Source organism: Ahaetulla prasina, chromosome 4, assembly GCF_028640845.1.
Source record: "Ahaetulla prasina isolate Xishuangbanna chromosome 4, ASM2864084v1, whole genome shotgun sequence".
Lineage (NCBI taxonomy): Eukaryota > Metazoa > Chordata > Lepidosauria > Squamata > Colubridae > Ahaetulla > Ahaetulla prasina.
Window position 1 is genome coordinate 81998321 of NC_080542.1, and position 16838 is coordinate 82015158.

The 16838-nt window shown below is 44.7% G+C and overlaps 1 protein-coding gene across 6 annotated transcripts in view; it reads right to left on the minus strand.

Annotated features, from left to right (window-relative positions):
- Positions 1–16838, minus strand: part of TRAK1 (trafficking kinesin protein 1) — a 438997-nt gene that overhangs the window by 407584 nt on the left and 14575 nt on the right. For 4 of the 6 annotated variants that reach the window (XM_058184206.1, XM_058184202.1, XM_058184211.1 and 1 more), the window contains exons 2-3: positions 14744–14840; positions 14243–14307 (exon numbers count right to left, since the gene is read on the minus strand). The exons of 1 other annotated variant lie outside the window; for it this stretch is intronic. In XM_058184206.1, the coding sequence (XP_058040189.1) occupies positions 14243–14268 (26 nt within the window). In that variant the 5' untranslated portion in view covers positions 14269–14307; positions 14744–14840. The remainder of the gene's footprint in view (positions 1–14242; positions 14308–14743; positions 14841–16838) is intronic. One more of the 6 variants, XM_058184205.1, reaches the window with a different exon arrangement.

Consider the following 16838-nt stretch of genomic DNA (forward strand, 5'->3'; position numbering starts at 1 on the left):
GAACCCTCACAGGAACTTCACGAACTTCTGGGGCTTATTCAGCCACGCTGGATGGAAATTCATCAGCTAGTTCAGCCACGCTGGATGAAAACTCATTGGACCGGTCCTGCTGTGGCCTTTGAGGTAAATCGACGGCTGGTGAAGTTGTGGGTGGACTATCAGGGTTGGGAATGGTTTCTGTACGGGACTCATTGCTTTGTACAGGTGGTGGCTGATTCGATGCGGCCAAGTCTGTGTTGCTCAGTACATTGGATGGGGACATGCGGTGGCGGCGCAGTTGATCCACATGGCTCCGCCACAAGCGACCATCTTCCAACTGAATCCGGTATGAACGGGGGCCAGTCACTTCTTCTATTTGACCTGGTAGCCACCGCAGGTCCCCCCCCCCCCACAAATGCTGGGCATACACCCAATCCCCCACTTGGAATGTGTGGGCTCCACTGGTAGAATCAGGGGGTTTCTCTGGCAAGTACTCAGGGTGCAAACGATCTAACACAGTCCTCAATCACCGGCCCATCAGCAGTTCTGCCGGGCAGCGGTTAGTCATGAGGCATGGAGTGGTGTGTTGTGCCAATAGGTAGGTCGCTATTTTGTCTCGCCAATCTCTGAAAACTAATTTAGCTAGGACTTCTTTAGCTGAGCGGACTGTCCTTTCAGCCAGGCCATTCAAGGCAGGATGAAACGAAGCAATAGTGGCGTGGCGAATGCCCTGCTTTGCCAGGTATGCTTGGAAGGCCGCTGAGGTTAGCTGCGGCCCATTATCTGACACTAAAACATCAGGCAACCCATGAGTGACGAAGACTCTCTTAAGTGCACGGATCAGTGCCTCTGAGATGTAGAGGTCATTGAGACCACCTCAACCCACTTAGAGTAAGCGTCAACAATAATCAACAACATGTGACCTTGGATGGGGCCGGCAAAATCCATATGGATGCGGGCCCAGGGGCTTTTTGGCATCTCCCATTCAGTGGTCACTGCCACTGGAGGAGCTGCTCTATGGATCTGGCACCTTGAGCACCCAGCCACCCACTCAGCAATTTCCCCATCTAGTCTTGGCCACCACAGGTAACTGCGGGCTAACGCCTTCATGCGGGTGATGCCTGGGTGGCCTTCATGCAAGACATTGAGGGTGCGGCCACAGAGCTCATCTGGAATTATCACTCGGGAACCCCAGAGTAGGCAGCCTCTGATGATAGAAATGTCATGCTGCCTGACCTTGTAAGATTGAAACTCGGAAGCCAACTGCCCAAGGGGCCATCCCCTCCTCACCCAGTCTGCCACCTGGCAGAGGGTACGGTCCTTGGAAGAGAACTTTGCCACATCTGATGCTGACACTGGAATAGCTTGGTTGTCGATAAACACGACTGATGAGGCAGGGGCAGGGTTCTCTGCAGGAATTGGAAGGGGGCAACGGCTCAATGCGTCCGCGTACCCAATAGCCTTGCCCAGCCTGTAGACCAAGGTGTATTGGTATGCCGCTAAGAACCCAACCCATCGTGTCATCCTTGACGACAGGATGATGGGGGTTTGACAATCCCCAGCCAGGATGCCCAAGAGTGGCTTGTGGTCGGTGACAAGCATGAATGCGCGACCGTACAAGTAGACATGAAAACACTTGATCCCGGCCACCGCTGCCAAAGCCTCATCTATCTGTCCATAGTTACATTCTGCTGGAGACAAAGTCCTAGAAAAATAAGCAACAGGAGCTTCTGATCCATTTGGTAGAACATGACTCAAGACAGCTCCTATCCCGTAGGGTGAAGCATCACATGCCAGGAGCAAAGGTAGGTCCGTGTGGTATTGCATGAGGACACTGTCAGACGTGAGCAGTGCCTTCATGGCCCGGAAAGCTGCATCCTCTTTCCGTCCCCAATTCCAAGGTGTCTTGCTGTTGAGGAGGTGATGGAGAGGTTCTGCGACTGTAGCTTTATGTGGGAAGAATAAGTTATAAAAGTTAAGGAGGCCAAGGAAAGCCTGCAGTTCAGTCTTAGTTGTGGGTGTAAGAGCCTGTTGTACTGCACGTACCTTTGCGGAGGTAGGGTGTAGACCTCGCTCATCGACAAGAAAACCAAGAAATTCGACCTGGCGAATGCCCAGTATGCACTTTTCACGCTTTAGTTTAAGCCCAGCCTTCCGGAAACGGATCAAAACGGCACGGAGACAGTGTAGCAACTCAGTTTCATTGATGGCTGACACAAAGATGTCGTCGAAATAGGGGACGACACCCGGCAACCCATGTAAGAGTCTTTCCATCAGGCATTGGAAAATGCCGGGGGCCACACAGACCCCGAATTGCAGGCGGCGGCATTTGAAGGCGCCACAATGAGTCACGATCATCTGCACCTCCGCGGACTCATCATCTACCTCAAGCTGCTGATAGGCCTGTGCCATGTCGAGCTTGGCGAATATGCTGCCGCGGCCCAATGAATGCAGAAGATGTTGGACCACCGGAACAGGATACGGGTTAGCCTGTAGAGCCTTGTTGAGTGTGGCCTTGTAGTCCGCGCAGATCCTTATTGATCCATCCATCTTAATGAGAATCACTATAGGCGTCTCCCAGCGAGCATGGTCCACTGGTTGTAGTATACCTTGCGCCAATAATTTGTCAATTTCCTGATCAACTTTAGTGCGAAGGGTGAAAGGAACCCTGCGAGGCTTGAGGCGAATAGGAGCTATTGAGGGATCTAGATTTAATGAGATGAGCGACCCCTTGTATTTGCCTAATTCTTTACTGAAGACATCAGAAAATTCCTGGAAGAGTTCAGAGAAGCGGTCTGATGCAAGAGCATGTACGCCTGTTACGGCGAAACCCAATGCATCGAACCACTCCAGACCTAGCAGAGAGGAGAGAATGCCATCCACGACTATGATTCTAAGGCGATCATTAAAGTTCTTATATTGAACTTGAAAATACCTGGAACCCAAAATGGGAATGTGATTACCTCGGTAATCACGAAGCTTTAGTCGAGCCCGATCTAATTGGTGTTTTTTAAGTGAGGGCACTAAGCGGGAAATGGTGTGCCACGCTATGATAGACACAGAAGATCCCGTGTCAATCTCCATTCTACACAGTTTATTCTCAATATGGACTGTGAGGAAAAATTTTTTCCTAAGTCCCGACCTGGCATGACTTACTCTGGTTTCCCCCTGTTCTGTGCCCCGGTGAATAGAGAAACAATCTTCCTTGATCCGTTCAGCCCTATCTCGCTGCCGTGCATCACGATTGGGTCTCACAGGGTTGAAATTAGTATGCTGTTTTGCAGGGTTGGAAATTGAGGGCAGCGTGGCCCTACAGACTCTAGCGAGGTGGCCCTTCTTGCCACAATGCCAACATTCCACGTTCTTAAATTTACACAAAGAACAGTGGTGGTTTCCTCCGCAACCTAAGAATGGATTCTGTGGCTTTTTTTCCTCTGTCACCCAACCCTTCCTAGAACTCGAATTAAGACGGCTTATCTCTTCTTCTGAGAACTGATCAGAAACCATCTCCTGCTGATGCACCGTGGCTGGTTTAGCAGCTGCAGCAGTGCTGAAAGACTTCCTTATTTCAGAAGCCGACTTAGCAGACAGTTCTGAGGCTTGAGCCTCATCTATTGCAGTTCGAAAGTTATATCTGTTCTGGCCAGTAGGCGCCGCTGCAATTCGATATCCCTGACACCACAAATAAATTGATCCAGAAGGATATCCTCCAGGTCACTAAACCCACAGTAAAGGGCAGCCTTCCTTAAAGCTGCTGTGTACTGACTTATAGACTCTCCCTCATTCTGGTACCTGTGCCTGAAGGCATGGTGCCTGGCTACTCTTGAGAGCAAGGGAGCATAATGGCCCTTCAGCTTATCTAATAACACCCCCCCATGGTACATCCTGAATGTTTTGAGGTGCCAACTGCTAATTTCCTGTCATCAAGAAGTCTCTTGTAGTCATTCGCGGCCAGGAAACAATTGACCCTGTCTACAAAGCAGTCCCAGGACTCCTTTGCCTGATCAAATGGAGCGAATGTGGAAAGAGTGGCCATTGAAGCGCCGGAAAAGACACCTAGAGAGTGTCTGGAGGGCCAGCTGTTCCGAATCTGATCGGACACTATTTAGGTCTCAAATTCGGACCTATCTAGTGGCGATGAGGCTGGCAAAACGGGAGTATTTTTCCAACCTCATTACATCAGCAGATAACCGCCCAGCTGCCCTGTTTAGGGTGACCCGCTCGCTCCTCCATCAGGGAGCGGTAGAGGATACCTTAAAGGGTCGAGCTGAGGAATTTGGACAATATCTGTTTGATAAAATCGCTCAGATTCGGGAATGGTTGGACACAGATTGGGTAGATCCAGACGGGGTGGGGGAGGCAGGTCTTGATGTTATTATCTGGAATGAGTTTGATCCTGTGGCTCCTGAGGACATGGACAGGTTAATGGGGGGATTGAATGCGACCACATGTTTATGGGACCCGTGTCCCTCCTGGTTGGTACTGGCCACTCGGGAGGTGACACGAGGCTGGGTCCAGAAAATTGAACACTTCTTTGATGGAGGGTGTTTTCCCTGCCGCCTTGAAAGAGGCGGTGGTGAGGCCCCTCCTCAAGAAGCCTTCCCTGGACCCAGCTAGTTTAGCAAATTATCGTCCGGTCTCCAACCTTCGCTTTGTGGCAAAGGTTGTTGAGAGTGTGGTTGCACGACAGTTGCCCCAGTACCTGGATGAAACTGTCTATCTTGATCCATTCCAGTCCGGTTTCCGGCCTGGTCACAGCACGGAAACAGCCTGGTTGATGATCTCTTGAGGGCTCAGGACAGAGGTTGTTCCTCTGTCCTGGTCCTATTAGATCTCTCAGCGGCTTTGGATACCATGATCGATGGTATCGCTGCACCGACTCAGGAGACTTGGAGTGGGGGGCACTGTTCATCGGTGGTTCTCCGCCTACCTCTCCGACCGGTCGCAGACAGTGTTGACAGGGGGACAGAGATCGACCCCGGGACGCCTCTTATGTGGGGTGCCGCAAGGGTCGGTTCTCTCGCCTCTTCTGTTCAACATCTATATGAAGCCGCTGGGTTCATCCGTGGTCTTGGGGTGAGTTGTCATATATACGCTGATGATACTCAGCTCTATATTTCCACCCCTAACCACCCCAACGAGGCTGTTGAAGTGATGTCCCAGTGCCTGGGGGCTGTACGAGTCTGGATGGGGAGGAACAGACTCAGACTCAATCCCACCAAGACCGAGTGGCTGTGGATGCCGGCGGCCCGGTAGAGTTAGCTAATTCCATCACTGACCATTGGGGCGAGCTATTGGCCCCACGGAAAGGGCTCGCAATCTGGGCGTCCTCCTGGATGCACGGCTGTCTTTAGAAGATCATATGACGGCCGTCGCCAGGGGAGCTTTTCATCAGGTTTGCCTGATACGCCAGGTATGCCCCTTTCTGGATTGGCCTTCCTTATGCACGGTCGCTCATGCCCTTCTTACATCCCGCCTGGACTACTGTAATGCTCTCTACATGGGGCTCCCCTTGAAGGGTACCCAGAGACTCCAACTGGTCCAGAATGCGGCTGCGCGGGTGATAGAGGGAGCACCTTGTGGCTCCCGTGTAACACCCCTCCTGCGTAATCTGCACTGGCTCCCGGTGGTCTTCCGGGTTCACTTCAAGGTACTTGTTATCACCTTTAAAGCGCTCCATGGCTTAGGGCCGGGATATTTACGGGACTGCCTACTGCCACCATTAGCCTCTCACCGACCAGTGCACTCTCACAGAGAGGGCCTCCTCCGGATACCGTCAGCTGTAGGCGGCAGCAGCTGGGAGGCGGGATTCCGGAGCTGCTGCCGGAATTTAGCTGCCCAAAGGAGTTGGTGGTATAGCTTTGGGAGCTATTGCAGCGTCGTTGGTGGCATAGAGGGCCCAAAGGGTGCCTGCCAGAGGTGAGAATGGTCATGGTGAAGCTGCTGAAAATGGCGGCAACGTGAAGCAATGTTAGATGGTGGTACATCGGTGCGCTTCAAAAATAGAAAGAGCAGACCGGTATGGCTCTGCTAGATCTTTAAAGCAAGCCTGGTACGTTTGCTTAATCCTAAAAAAAAAGTTTTGGTCAAAAAAACTCACAGTGACTCTGAAAGAATAGAACAGAAATGGGCTGAAAGCCAGATCTACTAGAGATGTTTCTTTCAGGCCGACTGAGTCGAAACTGGGCCTGAGAGGAAGGAACAAGGGGCATGGTCAAAAAACTATGACTCAGTCTCTAGGCAGATCTGACTGTAGCAACCCATGTCTGGATGATGCCACAGCCTCACTGGAGAACTTACCAGTTCCTTGCAATAATTGCCAGGCCGTGAGCATCCAGCCACAAAGCTGCAAATTTAGTTTTGGCAAGCAGTCTCTGAGGCACGAAACATGATGAGTCAGAAATCCAACCTGTCGTCTCCTTCAACCACCACTCCCTTTTATTCCCCATTCAACTTTTTTTTAACATTTCATCTTTGTCTCTTAATTTAAATTGTCTTCAAAATTAAACCAAATTGCCATTTCACATTTCATCTGCTATTCTGTTTTAATGTAAGAAATATACATCATCATATTCAAATCTTACATTAAATCCCTTTAACTTATTTGACCATCCACAATTTATATTATTAATACAGTTTCCTTAAATCTACAAGTATGTACCTTCCTCCTTTCCTCTAATCTTCCCTTCTTTAACCATTTTCTCTTGGTCTCTCCAAAATTGCACTTCTTGATAGTTTTCTTCTTTTTCTTTTGTTTTTATATTTATTATATCTTTTCTTCTGAATCCTTTTTTTCACTTTTAAATATATTATTCGAGTAGTTCTCCCTAAACTTTCTCCTAATCTCTTTCCACTATTTCCCTCTTTTAACCTTTGATTGATTATTTTTGGGGGGGATGTTTCCCCCTTTCCACTCTTTTTTTGCCACTGTAAATCCCAGTGAAATCATGTAACTGCTTTTTGCATTCAGTTCCTTTTCCTTCAATATTATTTTCTTGCTCCTCATTTATGCTCTCTTTTACCACCTTCTCCCCTATTTCCTGTTCTGTCTGTTTTAGCAAAACGTCTGACTTTTTATTATCCTTTAGTGATTCATGCATATTTTTAAACATGTCTATCAATTCCTCGCACAACCATGACTCCATATTGCCAATTTAAGACATTAACACTTTTGAATTATGTAACATTTAATTAAAATTTTAAAATCCATATAGTCTCTTTTTGTTTTCAAATAATGTCCAATTCAAGTATTTATCCAGTCCACTCCAAGTTAAAGATTTATTATCTTCCACAGCCCTTGAGAATTGAAACCAAGCAATGTAGAAAGACAAATACTCCTTAAAAGTTCCAGTTTCCAAATTATCTTTTAGTACTCAAGGTCACAGCTGTACTTTCTCTTCTATCTTCCAACAAATATTGCAGTACTCTTTCCACCAGCAGATGTCTCTCTCAAATTCACAAAATTGTCAAACCAACTAAATGTCAAAGCTATCAAAAATATTTTAAATCCACATAAAAAATACTTTTCCTTGGATTCTTTTCTTTTATTATTTTTAGTTTCTCCAAATTCAATTATAGATACAAAAGCTTTCTTGCGCTTTAGTATTTTAGTCTCCTCTTTATTCTTCTCCCTACATAGAATTTCCCGAATGCCAATTAGCCATTAATTTCAGCTTCAGGACACCTTTTAATCCAATTTGAAATTTTCTTTTACCTGTGAGTTGGTCAATCACTCACCCGGTACCAGCACTTCGTTCAAACACCACTCCTGCACAAAAACGTAGTCCGGTTGCCCCAGCTGCAGAGCGGTCATTTTACAATGACCGCCACCCCTGCTGCCGGTCCAAAGAGCTGCCTCTGACCTTTTGAGAAACTTTTCTGTTCCTCTTGGTCATCCAAGATGCCTCTCCTTCGTCACCATCCCTATAAAAATGGTTCCAGTCTGAAGACCCCCCCAACAGCGGTTTGTCCGGCTGGATTTTTACAGAGCTTGTCGGAGCCCACTATTTTTCCAGCCGGTCTCATCATGATGCTTTCGGTTTCTTGCTTTGCCCTTATTTCTTACAGGAGTGAGAGAAGCCACACATTAAAAAAACTGGAAATTTTGTAAAAAATAATTTTAAAATATGCAACAATTTCCTATTTCTTGAATACTTACTGCTGTTTCCCATGAAACATTTGTAATATAATTATTTTTAAAATGTGTATATGGAAATTAACTGAAATGAGGAGAGATGGTAAAACACGAGAATTGTTACAACTATCAATTTTAGATATTGCATAAATATAATGTGCATCAGGCTACAGTATGTATTTATTTATTGATACATACATAGATACATACATAGATACATACCAGTAGACCAGTTTCTAAATGGAAATAAATAACAGCCAAAATTCTAGCATAGGTTATGTTGGAAGAAAAATCCGTTCCAGTTGCAAGCCAGGAGAAAGTGCTAGAAATAAAATGGAGCTGGCAAAAGGAAAGGTCTCTGTTTATTTGGTTTTCCAAAAATTTTAGTGATAGCAGCATGTTTCTGGAGTGGCTGACAAAATGGGGTTGAGATAGGTGGGCTTTTATACATTCTTTGGGGCTTTGTGATTGAGATGCCTGTTTTTTGTGAAATATATTTTGACCTGTGTTTGAGTGTGCTTTTTTAGTATTCTAATTATTGTTGCCTGACTCCCACTGTGGTAAGGAGATCATGCTCTGTCCTTGAAATTGGGTGGAGAATGTAGATTTTAATCCCATCATTTCCTGCATTCTGTGGGAGCTGTAGCTGAAGGCATTTTGTTTATGAATAGGAAGGTCTGGCTATCTTATGGGTATAAAATATCCACTCTTGATTGTGATGACGCTACATATTTTCATATTTGGTGGACTTGCAAGAAAATTAAGGTCTTTTGGATAAGAATTTGGTGGATTATTCAAAATGTACTGAAGAAGAAGATAAAGTTCCTGCCACAATTTTTCCTTTTGGGAATTATAACGGATTGTACAGGGATTGAGACTAAACTGATTCTGAATTTAATAACAGCAGCAAGACTGTTGATTGGACAATACTGGAAGAAAGAAGAGGTACCTACAATAGAAGAATGGATACTGAAAGTCATTAATTTGGCTGAGATGGCTAAAATCTCAGCTTTTTTAAAAGACAATACGCAGGAAAGATATTTAATTGAATGGAAAAAATGGATTGATTATCTACAAAATAGATATCAGATTAAGAAATATCAGATTGCCTTTGAATAATTAGAAAGTTATTTTATGTAATGGGGAGGGGGTTGGGAGATGAAAAGCTTTGGATGTGGTTAATTGGATTGGAAGGGAAAATTTTATTCTATGTTTGGTTTATGTATAACAATACCTTGTGATTGACCCGGGAAGCCGGGGAGGAGGGGAAGGGGTTTTGGGAGGGGGGGAAAAAGGGGAAAAAATGTCTTTGTTTTTTTTTAAACTCTTTCAATTAAAAAAAAAATATATCCACTCTTGAGGCTGTTTTCCTATGTCAGGAAGACTGGGACTACTTTTGTTAAGATTTTTTTCCCATTTTTCCTTTGGGGAAATATAATATTCTGCCTCTTTTAATATCCCCCAAAATATTTCATTCTTGGAGTGGGGGGAGTTTCCCACAGTTCGATATGAAATAAAGACCATTCAAAATTCCAAAATAGTTACAAATAAAGTATCTAAATATACAAGTATATACGTGATACATGTACATATACATCTTTTACATGCAGTTAGTCCTTGACATATGATACATCGCTTAGCGATTATCTGAAGTTAGGACAGACCTCCAACAATCCAGATTTGAAAGACTGATATCTTCCTCTGTGATCATATGATCACATTTTGGATGTCAACCAATCCACATTTATAGCCATTATATGGCTGCAATTTAGGTAACATGTTTTTCTAGAAACCAGCATTTACTCAGGGTTATGGCACATTGTGAATAGACTGTGGTAATTTGCTAATAACCACTGCAAAAAGCCCACGAAATTGGGTGTGATCACATGATGATCCACTTAACAATAGGTACAAATTACAACTGTCAGAATGAATTACGATTATAAGTTGAGGACTATCTGATTTCCCTTATTGTGAGCAATTTTGAAAGTAGTTCAACATTTTTTTCACAATATAGAAACACAGAAAACTGACAGCAGAAAAAGATCTAAGTAGTCCATCATGCCTGATTTTTGAGGAGTTTTTCCTTTTGATTTATTATTTTTTATTATTTTCATTTTTTTAAATTTTGTCAGATGAACAGGTATCATCCCAAGCATGTTTACATTCTGCTACTGATGACTGATCCACTACCTCTGCTGGAAGTTGGTTTCAAGCTTCCACTATTTTTCCTGTGATAATGTGTTCTAATATCTTGCTTAGGCTCAATACTCCATTGGGCTTTTCTGTTTCCATGTTGTTCTTTAGTACATATGTGTTATTTAACAACCTCTTTGGCCGAAGAGATTGTTAAAAAAATGCTTTTAAAAGGTTCTGGTGATCAGGCAACTCAGCTGGGATCACCAGAGGAGCATTTTAAAAACTTTATTTTTTACAACCTCTTCGGCTGAAGAGATTGTAGAAAAAATGCTTTTAAAGGGTTTTAACGATCCCAGCTGAGCTGTGCGATCATCAGAGCCTTTTTTTTTTAACCTTTAAAAGCATTTTTAGGCCGAAGAAAAAAATGCTTTTAAAAGAAAAAAAAACGTTGATGATCGCACAGCTCAACTGGGGTGGGGGGCAGGGATTTTTGCTACCGGTTCTCCAAACCACCTGCTGCCATCGTAACCGGATCAGGCGATCCGGTCCGAACCGGGAATGTTTCATCCCTGCATCACAATGAAAGAGAGAAAGGAAGAGATCGAGAGATCTAATCCAACCTCTGTTTGTGTGTGTGAGAGAGACAGACAGACAAACAGACACACACACACACACACACACACAGAGAGAGAGAGAGAGAGAGAGAGAGAGAGAGAGAGAGAGAGAGAGAGAGAGCACAATCTGATCCAACCTCGGAGTTTTATATCAGGGCTGACGGTGATGTGCTTCAGTGCCTGGCTGGCAGGGCGCTTCTCACTCGACCTCTTTCCATCTTTCTTCTCCCAGCTCCTCCTCCTCAGACAAAAACTGTGCTTTGTGTCTGTCCATTGCAGCACAGTGCCCGGGATTTACTTTGATAGTGGTGGGGCTTGGGTATAGTGACCAGATTTTAACATTGGTAAAGTGGGACACCATTGACCAAGAGGGGGACGGGGGGGGTGTTCTAATTTTTTACTACCAGTTCTGTGGGTGTGGCTTGTCTGGTGGGTGTGGCTTGGTGGTCATGTGACTGGGTGGGTGTGGCCAACTTGATGTCTCTCACGTCAAAGGTTAGGGTGCAGAGTGTGTATGGGCACACAATTGGAGGACTATTTAAAAAAAAAAGCAGTGACCTTCCTTGATGTGAAGCAAAGGTGATCTGTGCATGTTCAGGAGCTGCATATCCTTCTTCTTGAATATCTTCCATCAAAATATCTTCAGAGATCATATCAAATCTTACACTGCATTTTCAATTAATTACAATACAGTGATCCTACCTATCTCATATGGTGTATTGCAGTTACTATCAGGAGTAATTACAATACACTATATTAAAGGGGGGTGATAGAAACATTAGGATGAATTTATACAGATAGCATAAAGGTGTGGGGCAAGGAGGAAATACTGTCATATGGAGTATTTGGCAAAAGTGTATAAAATGGAGGTCTGTGGGATTATCGTATCTGCTAAATTTAGAAAAACTCCGAGATTTACTAAACTGGAATTGATGCAAAAAGCCAATGCTTAAAATGAATGAAACCAGGAGTTTCCTGCACCAGTCCTTCCACAAAAATCCAAATCTAATTACTCCATCTTTACTTCATCTCAGCAACCGGAATGAGTGTGGCGCTGCTGCTGCTGCGGCTGCTGTTTAATCATTCCAAAACTGACCAAGTAATTCCCGAGCCAAGTTCTACTTTTAAGTTCAAACTTGGGCTGAATTCCCGAAAAGGGGCATTACAAGTTGCCGTAGTGAAGGTAAGGTTTTTCGTGTACAGAAATACATTTTGCATTTAATGGGCCCCCTTCTCCCCCACCCATCCCCACTCCCCCCGCAGCCAGGAAAAGAAAGGGAACTGAATTTTGCAAGCAAAACAGGCATTCTTTTCTCTGCTTTCTTCTATTGGGTGTAACGGGGCACTTATGACAAACATCGCCCGCCACGAGGGGAGGAAATCCAAACCAGACCTTTTTTTTTTTTTTTTTTTGCTGGCACAAACCCCAGCGGCTCTTCTTCCAAAGCCTACCTTGCCGGATTTTGCTGCGGCACCAATTTCCAGAGGTTCAAGTGCTAGGGAATTCCCGCACAACTGAGGCGAAGCTGATGGGCAAAGGGTGGAGAGCGCGCACTCAGCCGCGACTGGCTATTGCCCCAGCGACAGAGCGCTCCTTTCCACGCCCGACCGCTTGGCTCGCTGCTCCCAGAGAGGAAGTTAACACCAAGCGGAGAAAACAGACTGCCGATGGGGTGGGAGGGGCGGGTGCTCGAAGATGACTGGGTGGGCAGAGATAAAACAACAGGCGTTTCCTAGAATGTCCTTGAAAAAACTTTTTGCCCTCCCGTTTTGCTTTGCCTCTCTTCTCTTTGCTTTAACGAAATTTGATCTCTCGAAGAGAGAAGTTCTGTTTGATCACAGTCAAGACCTTCCCTTCCCAGCCTAAAGACAAAGCACCCTTAAATGCACCCTCACTCAATCGGGACTTTTTTAGAATGCCGCGGGACACGGGACAAATTTCTAAAAAGCGGGACTGTCCTGCCAAAAGCGGGACGTCTGGTCACTATACGCTTGGGGGATGGTCAATCCCCATTCATGGTGCAGCAGAGAATGTAGAAGAAAATCCCCCCCCACCAGACCACACAGAGGTTTGATCAAATCGTTTTCTCGCTCTCTCACCCCACCTCATGGAGCGGCCAGCCATGCTCTCCATGGGGCCTATACTACTTCATCCTCCACCACCATGCACTGCTTTGCTTTGTTCTTCATCACTTCTCCTTGCTCATCTCTGTAACAGGGCAGGAGAAAGAGTGATGCACCAGTTCAGCAGACACAAAGCAAGGCAGTGGGGGAGTGGAAGACAAAGCAAGGCAGAGGTTGCGGAGCTGCCCCATGCACCGGCTTACCTGAGGGTCCTGAAGGCAGGGCATCAATATCCTGACAACTGCCTGGCCTCAGTGGCTCCAAAAACCATATCCAGGACCCCAAGTGGCTGCTGGCCTGCTTCTCCTTGCCCACCATTGTAATGGAGCAAGAGGCTGAATAAAGCACATGGGGTTCTAGATGGGATTGCTGGAGCAGCCGCAAGATGAGGCAGTTGTCAGGATGTTGATGGCTTGGCTGCAGGGCACTCTGGTAAGCCGGTGCAGGGCATGCGGGGAAGCTCCGCACCCTCCGCCTTGCTTCATCCTCTATCCCCCACCATCTCGCTTTGTGGCTGCCACACCAGTGCGTTGCTCAGCCTCCTGCTCTTCTATGGTTGTGAGTAAGAAGTAGTGAAGAATGAAGCGAGGCTGCAGAGGGGGTGGAGGACAAAGAAAGGCAGGAGATGTGCAGCTGCCCCAACCGCCCAATCCGGGCTTACCTGAGGGCCCTTCAGCCAGGCCACCCATGCCAAACCTTCATTCCCCCACCCCACCCCAAGGGCAGCCACTATCAGGTCCCATATATTTCTATTGGGATGCTGGCATTCTGGTGGGAGAGGGGAGGATTGGAGGGATCTCTACATAAAATTTCTATTTCTATTTCCTGCTTGAAGAGATCTCTATATGAAGTTTCTGTTTCCTGCATTGCTGTACTGTGGGAGGAGTTTTGTTTCCACTGCTTTAAATTGCTGTTTTCTAATGGGAAGATTTAGTTCCTACCTAGACCTCTTGCTACCACAAGCCTTTCAATAAAAGCTCCTTTTGGAACAACTTCAAGATCTTGCTTTCTTGCAAAGACCTTACATACATCCCTTCACTAAACTGCTTTCCAGCTCCGTTCGCTACTGCTGCATGCAGGACAATGATAGTAATCTAATATTTACATCACATAAAATGTGATGTAAATATTCAAAAACATAGCTTCAAATGAATCAGTTTCGGTATTGGAAAGCCTCACATTTTTGAAATCGTAACTCTTGCTGTTTTTGAATATCTATATCATATTCTAGATATTCGATATATACCTCTACCTTGTTGTTGTTAGTTGTGAAGTCATGTCCGACCCATCGCGACCCCATGGACAACTTCTACCTATCTAATGCAAATATGAGTGCATTAGTAGATGACACATGAATAGATACACATACAGGCAGTTCTCCACTTTATGACAATTAAGCCCAAAATTTTTGTTGCTAAGTGAGACATTTGTTAAGTTAATTTTGCCCTATTTTTTTATCTTTCTTGCTTTAGTTGTTAAGTCAATCACTACTGTCAGGGTAATGATGATTTAGTAGCTGACCAGCTGCTGTAATGTTGTAATACTGTAATGCATGATGCAATGGTAGCAATGAGTCAGCAGGGTTATTTGACTGCTACCGCTTTAAAAGGTTGTAATGTATAAGAAAGGCCCTATGAAGGCATCTCTGTGTGTGTGTGTGCTTCTGTGCTATAGTTGATGATTGATTGCCTGACTTTACCTACTACCTGTATGTATATATTCCTTGTAGATAAACCTTATTTGAAATACAAACCTCTGTTTCCTATATTTTGCTCCTGGGTTGTCTCAAAATAGTCACTGTGTGCACTCTGACAGGTTATGGGCCCAGTCCAGAGAGATGGCCAGAGTGACTAGAGAAATCAGAGAGAAGAGAAACAGTGAGAGCTTGCATCAGAGTCAGAGGGGCTGTGCATCATGATTTGTTAGTGATTAGTGCTTGTAACCAAAAGCAAGCAACATGGCTTCCGGTCGCACGAACTGCCCTCTGGTCCAAGAAGGCACAAGCCTCTCCACAGAGCTGCGTGGCTGTAGCACTCCTAGCATTTTCTCTGCACTGCTCATTGCTTTTTGTCATTCTGCATCCTACACAGGCAGCTCAGCGCCAGCCATGGTCCCCTTTGTGTTGGCTCAGGAAGAATGGGAATGGGGAGGAACAGCCACCGCCATCGGATGCAGGAAGGAAAGAGCTCTGGCTCTCTGTGCAGCGCAGCCCTCTACATAGCTGAACGCGCAGTGGCGACAGCAGGAGGAAGACTTGCCATCACTGTGCTCCCAGCCCAGGAGGATATCCCACTTGTGCATGCGCAAGAGAAAGATGAGAGAAAAGGAGAGAAAATGAGAGAAATGATAAAATGATGGAGGGGGAGAATGAGAGAGGAAATAGAAACAAATGAGAGAGAGAGAGAAGGGGGAGAGAGAGAGAGGGAGAAATAAGAGAAAGCTGGAGGGAAAGAATGAGAGGCAAAAAAAATGAGAGAGAAGGGGAGAGGAAGGAAGGAAGAAAGAAAGAAAGGAGAGAGGGAGAGGAAAAAGAGAGAAAACCACAATGAAAGGGAGGGAGGGAGGGGAGAGAGAGAGAGAGAGAGAGAGAGAGAGAGAGAGAGAGAGAGAGAGAGAGACGCATTTCCCACAGAAAACACCAGAAACCACAAAATCTGGGTAGGTGTGGCTAGGAGGGTGTCATGTGACTGGGTGGGAGTGATGTTGAGTTGGCCACGCCCACCCAGGTTTTGTGGCTCCCGGTGTTTTCTTTTCTGTGGGATACAGGTCAAAATTGCTCTTTGAGTGTTTAAGGTTGCAGAACCAAGTTAGTGACATAGTTGTTAAGTGAATCTGCCTTCCCTATTGACTTTGCTTGTCAGAAGGTAGCAGAAGGTGATCACATGACCCTGAGACACTGCAACTCTCAAAAATGAGTCAGTTGCCATCTCTGAACTTTGATCACATAACCATACAAATGCTGCAAAGGTTGTAAGTGTGAAAAATTTCCGTATGTATTTTTTCTAGTGCATTTTTTTCCAGTGCTATTGTAACTTTGAATGGTTACTAAACAAAGTGTTTTAAATTGAGAACTACCTATATCATATGTTACCTCAGGATAGAAAATATTTTCCTATGCTACAGTGACTTATATAAATAAGCTGCAGAATAAGGGTGACCAACATTTTGATAGCAGGAAACCATAAAGTTGTGAGTTGGAAGCATATTTTATATAAAGAGAAAAATCCATTTTTCGAGGTTTGAGGCAATCCCTTTTTCTTAAACTGTTCTGAATCTATTTTAAGCATTACATTATTAATCTTTGTATATTATCCTCAAAATAGTGAGAAACCATGCCAGTGATTTTCAGCAGTTGTAATTTAAGGTATTCTTAGGACTTTAAAAACCCTGGGACTATAGTTGGTCTATTCCTGATACAAAAGAATTCTCTGTGTACATACATGTGTTCTTGTCTAACGGTTTGGAAAATTCAAAAGCTTGCTGGCGTATCATCTTATGTAATTTTGGAGAGACTATTGAAGACAGTATAGATTTTTCATTTTTTTCTTGGCCAATTTGGCTATGATTGCTATTTATTTACCCAAGTTGCTATTCTCTTGGCTGTTTGACCTAACATTACAGTATATTCTCAATTCTTAATGGAAGGCTGCCAGGTGGCCAGTTTATGCTATTCTTCCTTAATTTTCCATTTTCCAAGCAGTTATTAATATTACATGTCTAGTGAATATATTCAGTTGTTTGAACGTTTTTGAAATGTTGGTCCTTTTCTTTGCTTTTTTAAAAAGATCTAAGGTTCCAAAAGGATGAAATAGTTCTTCTTTGTGACCTCAATCCCCTGTTTTGATAAC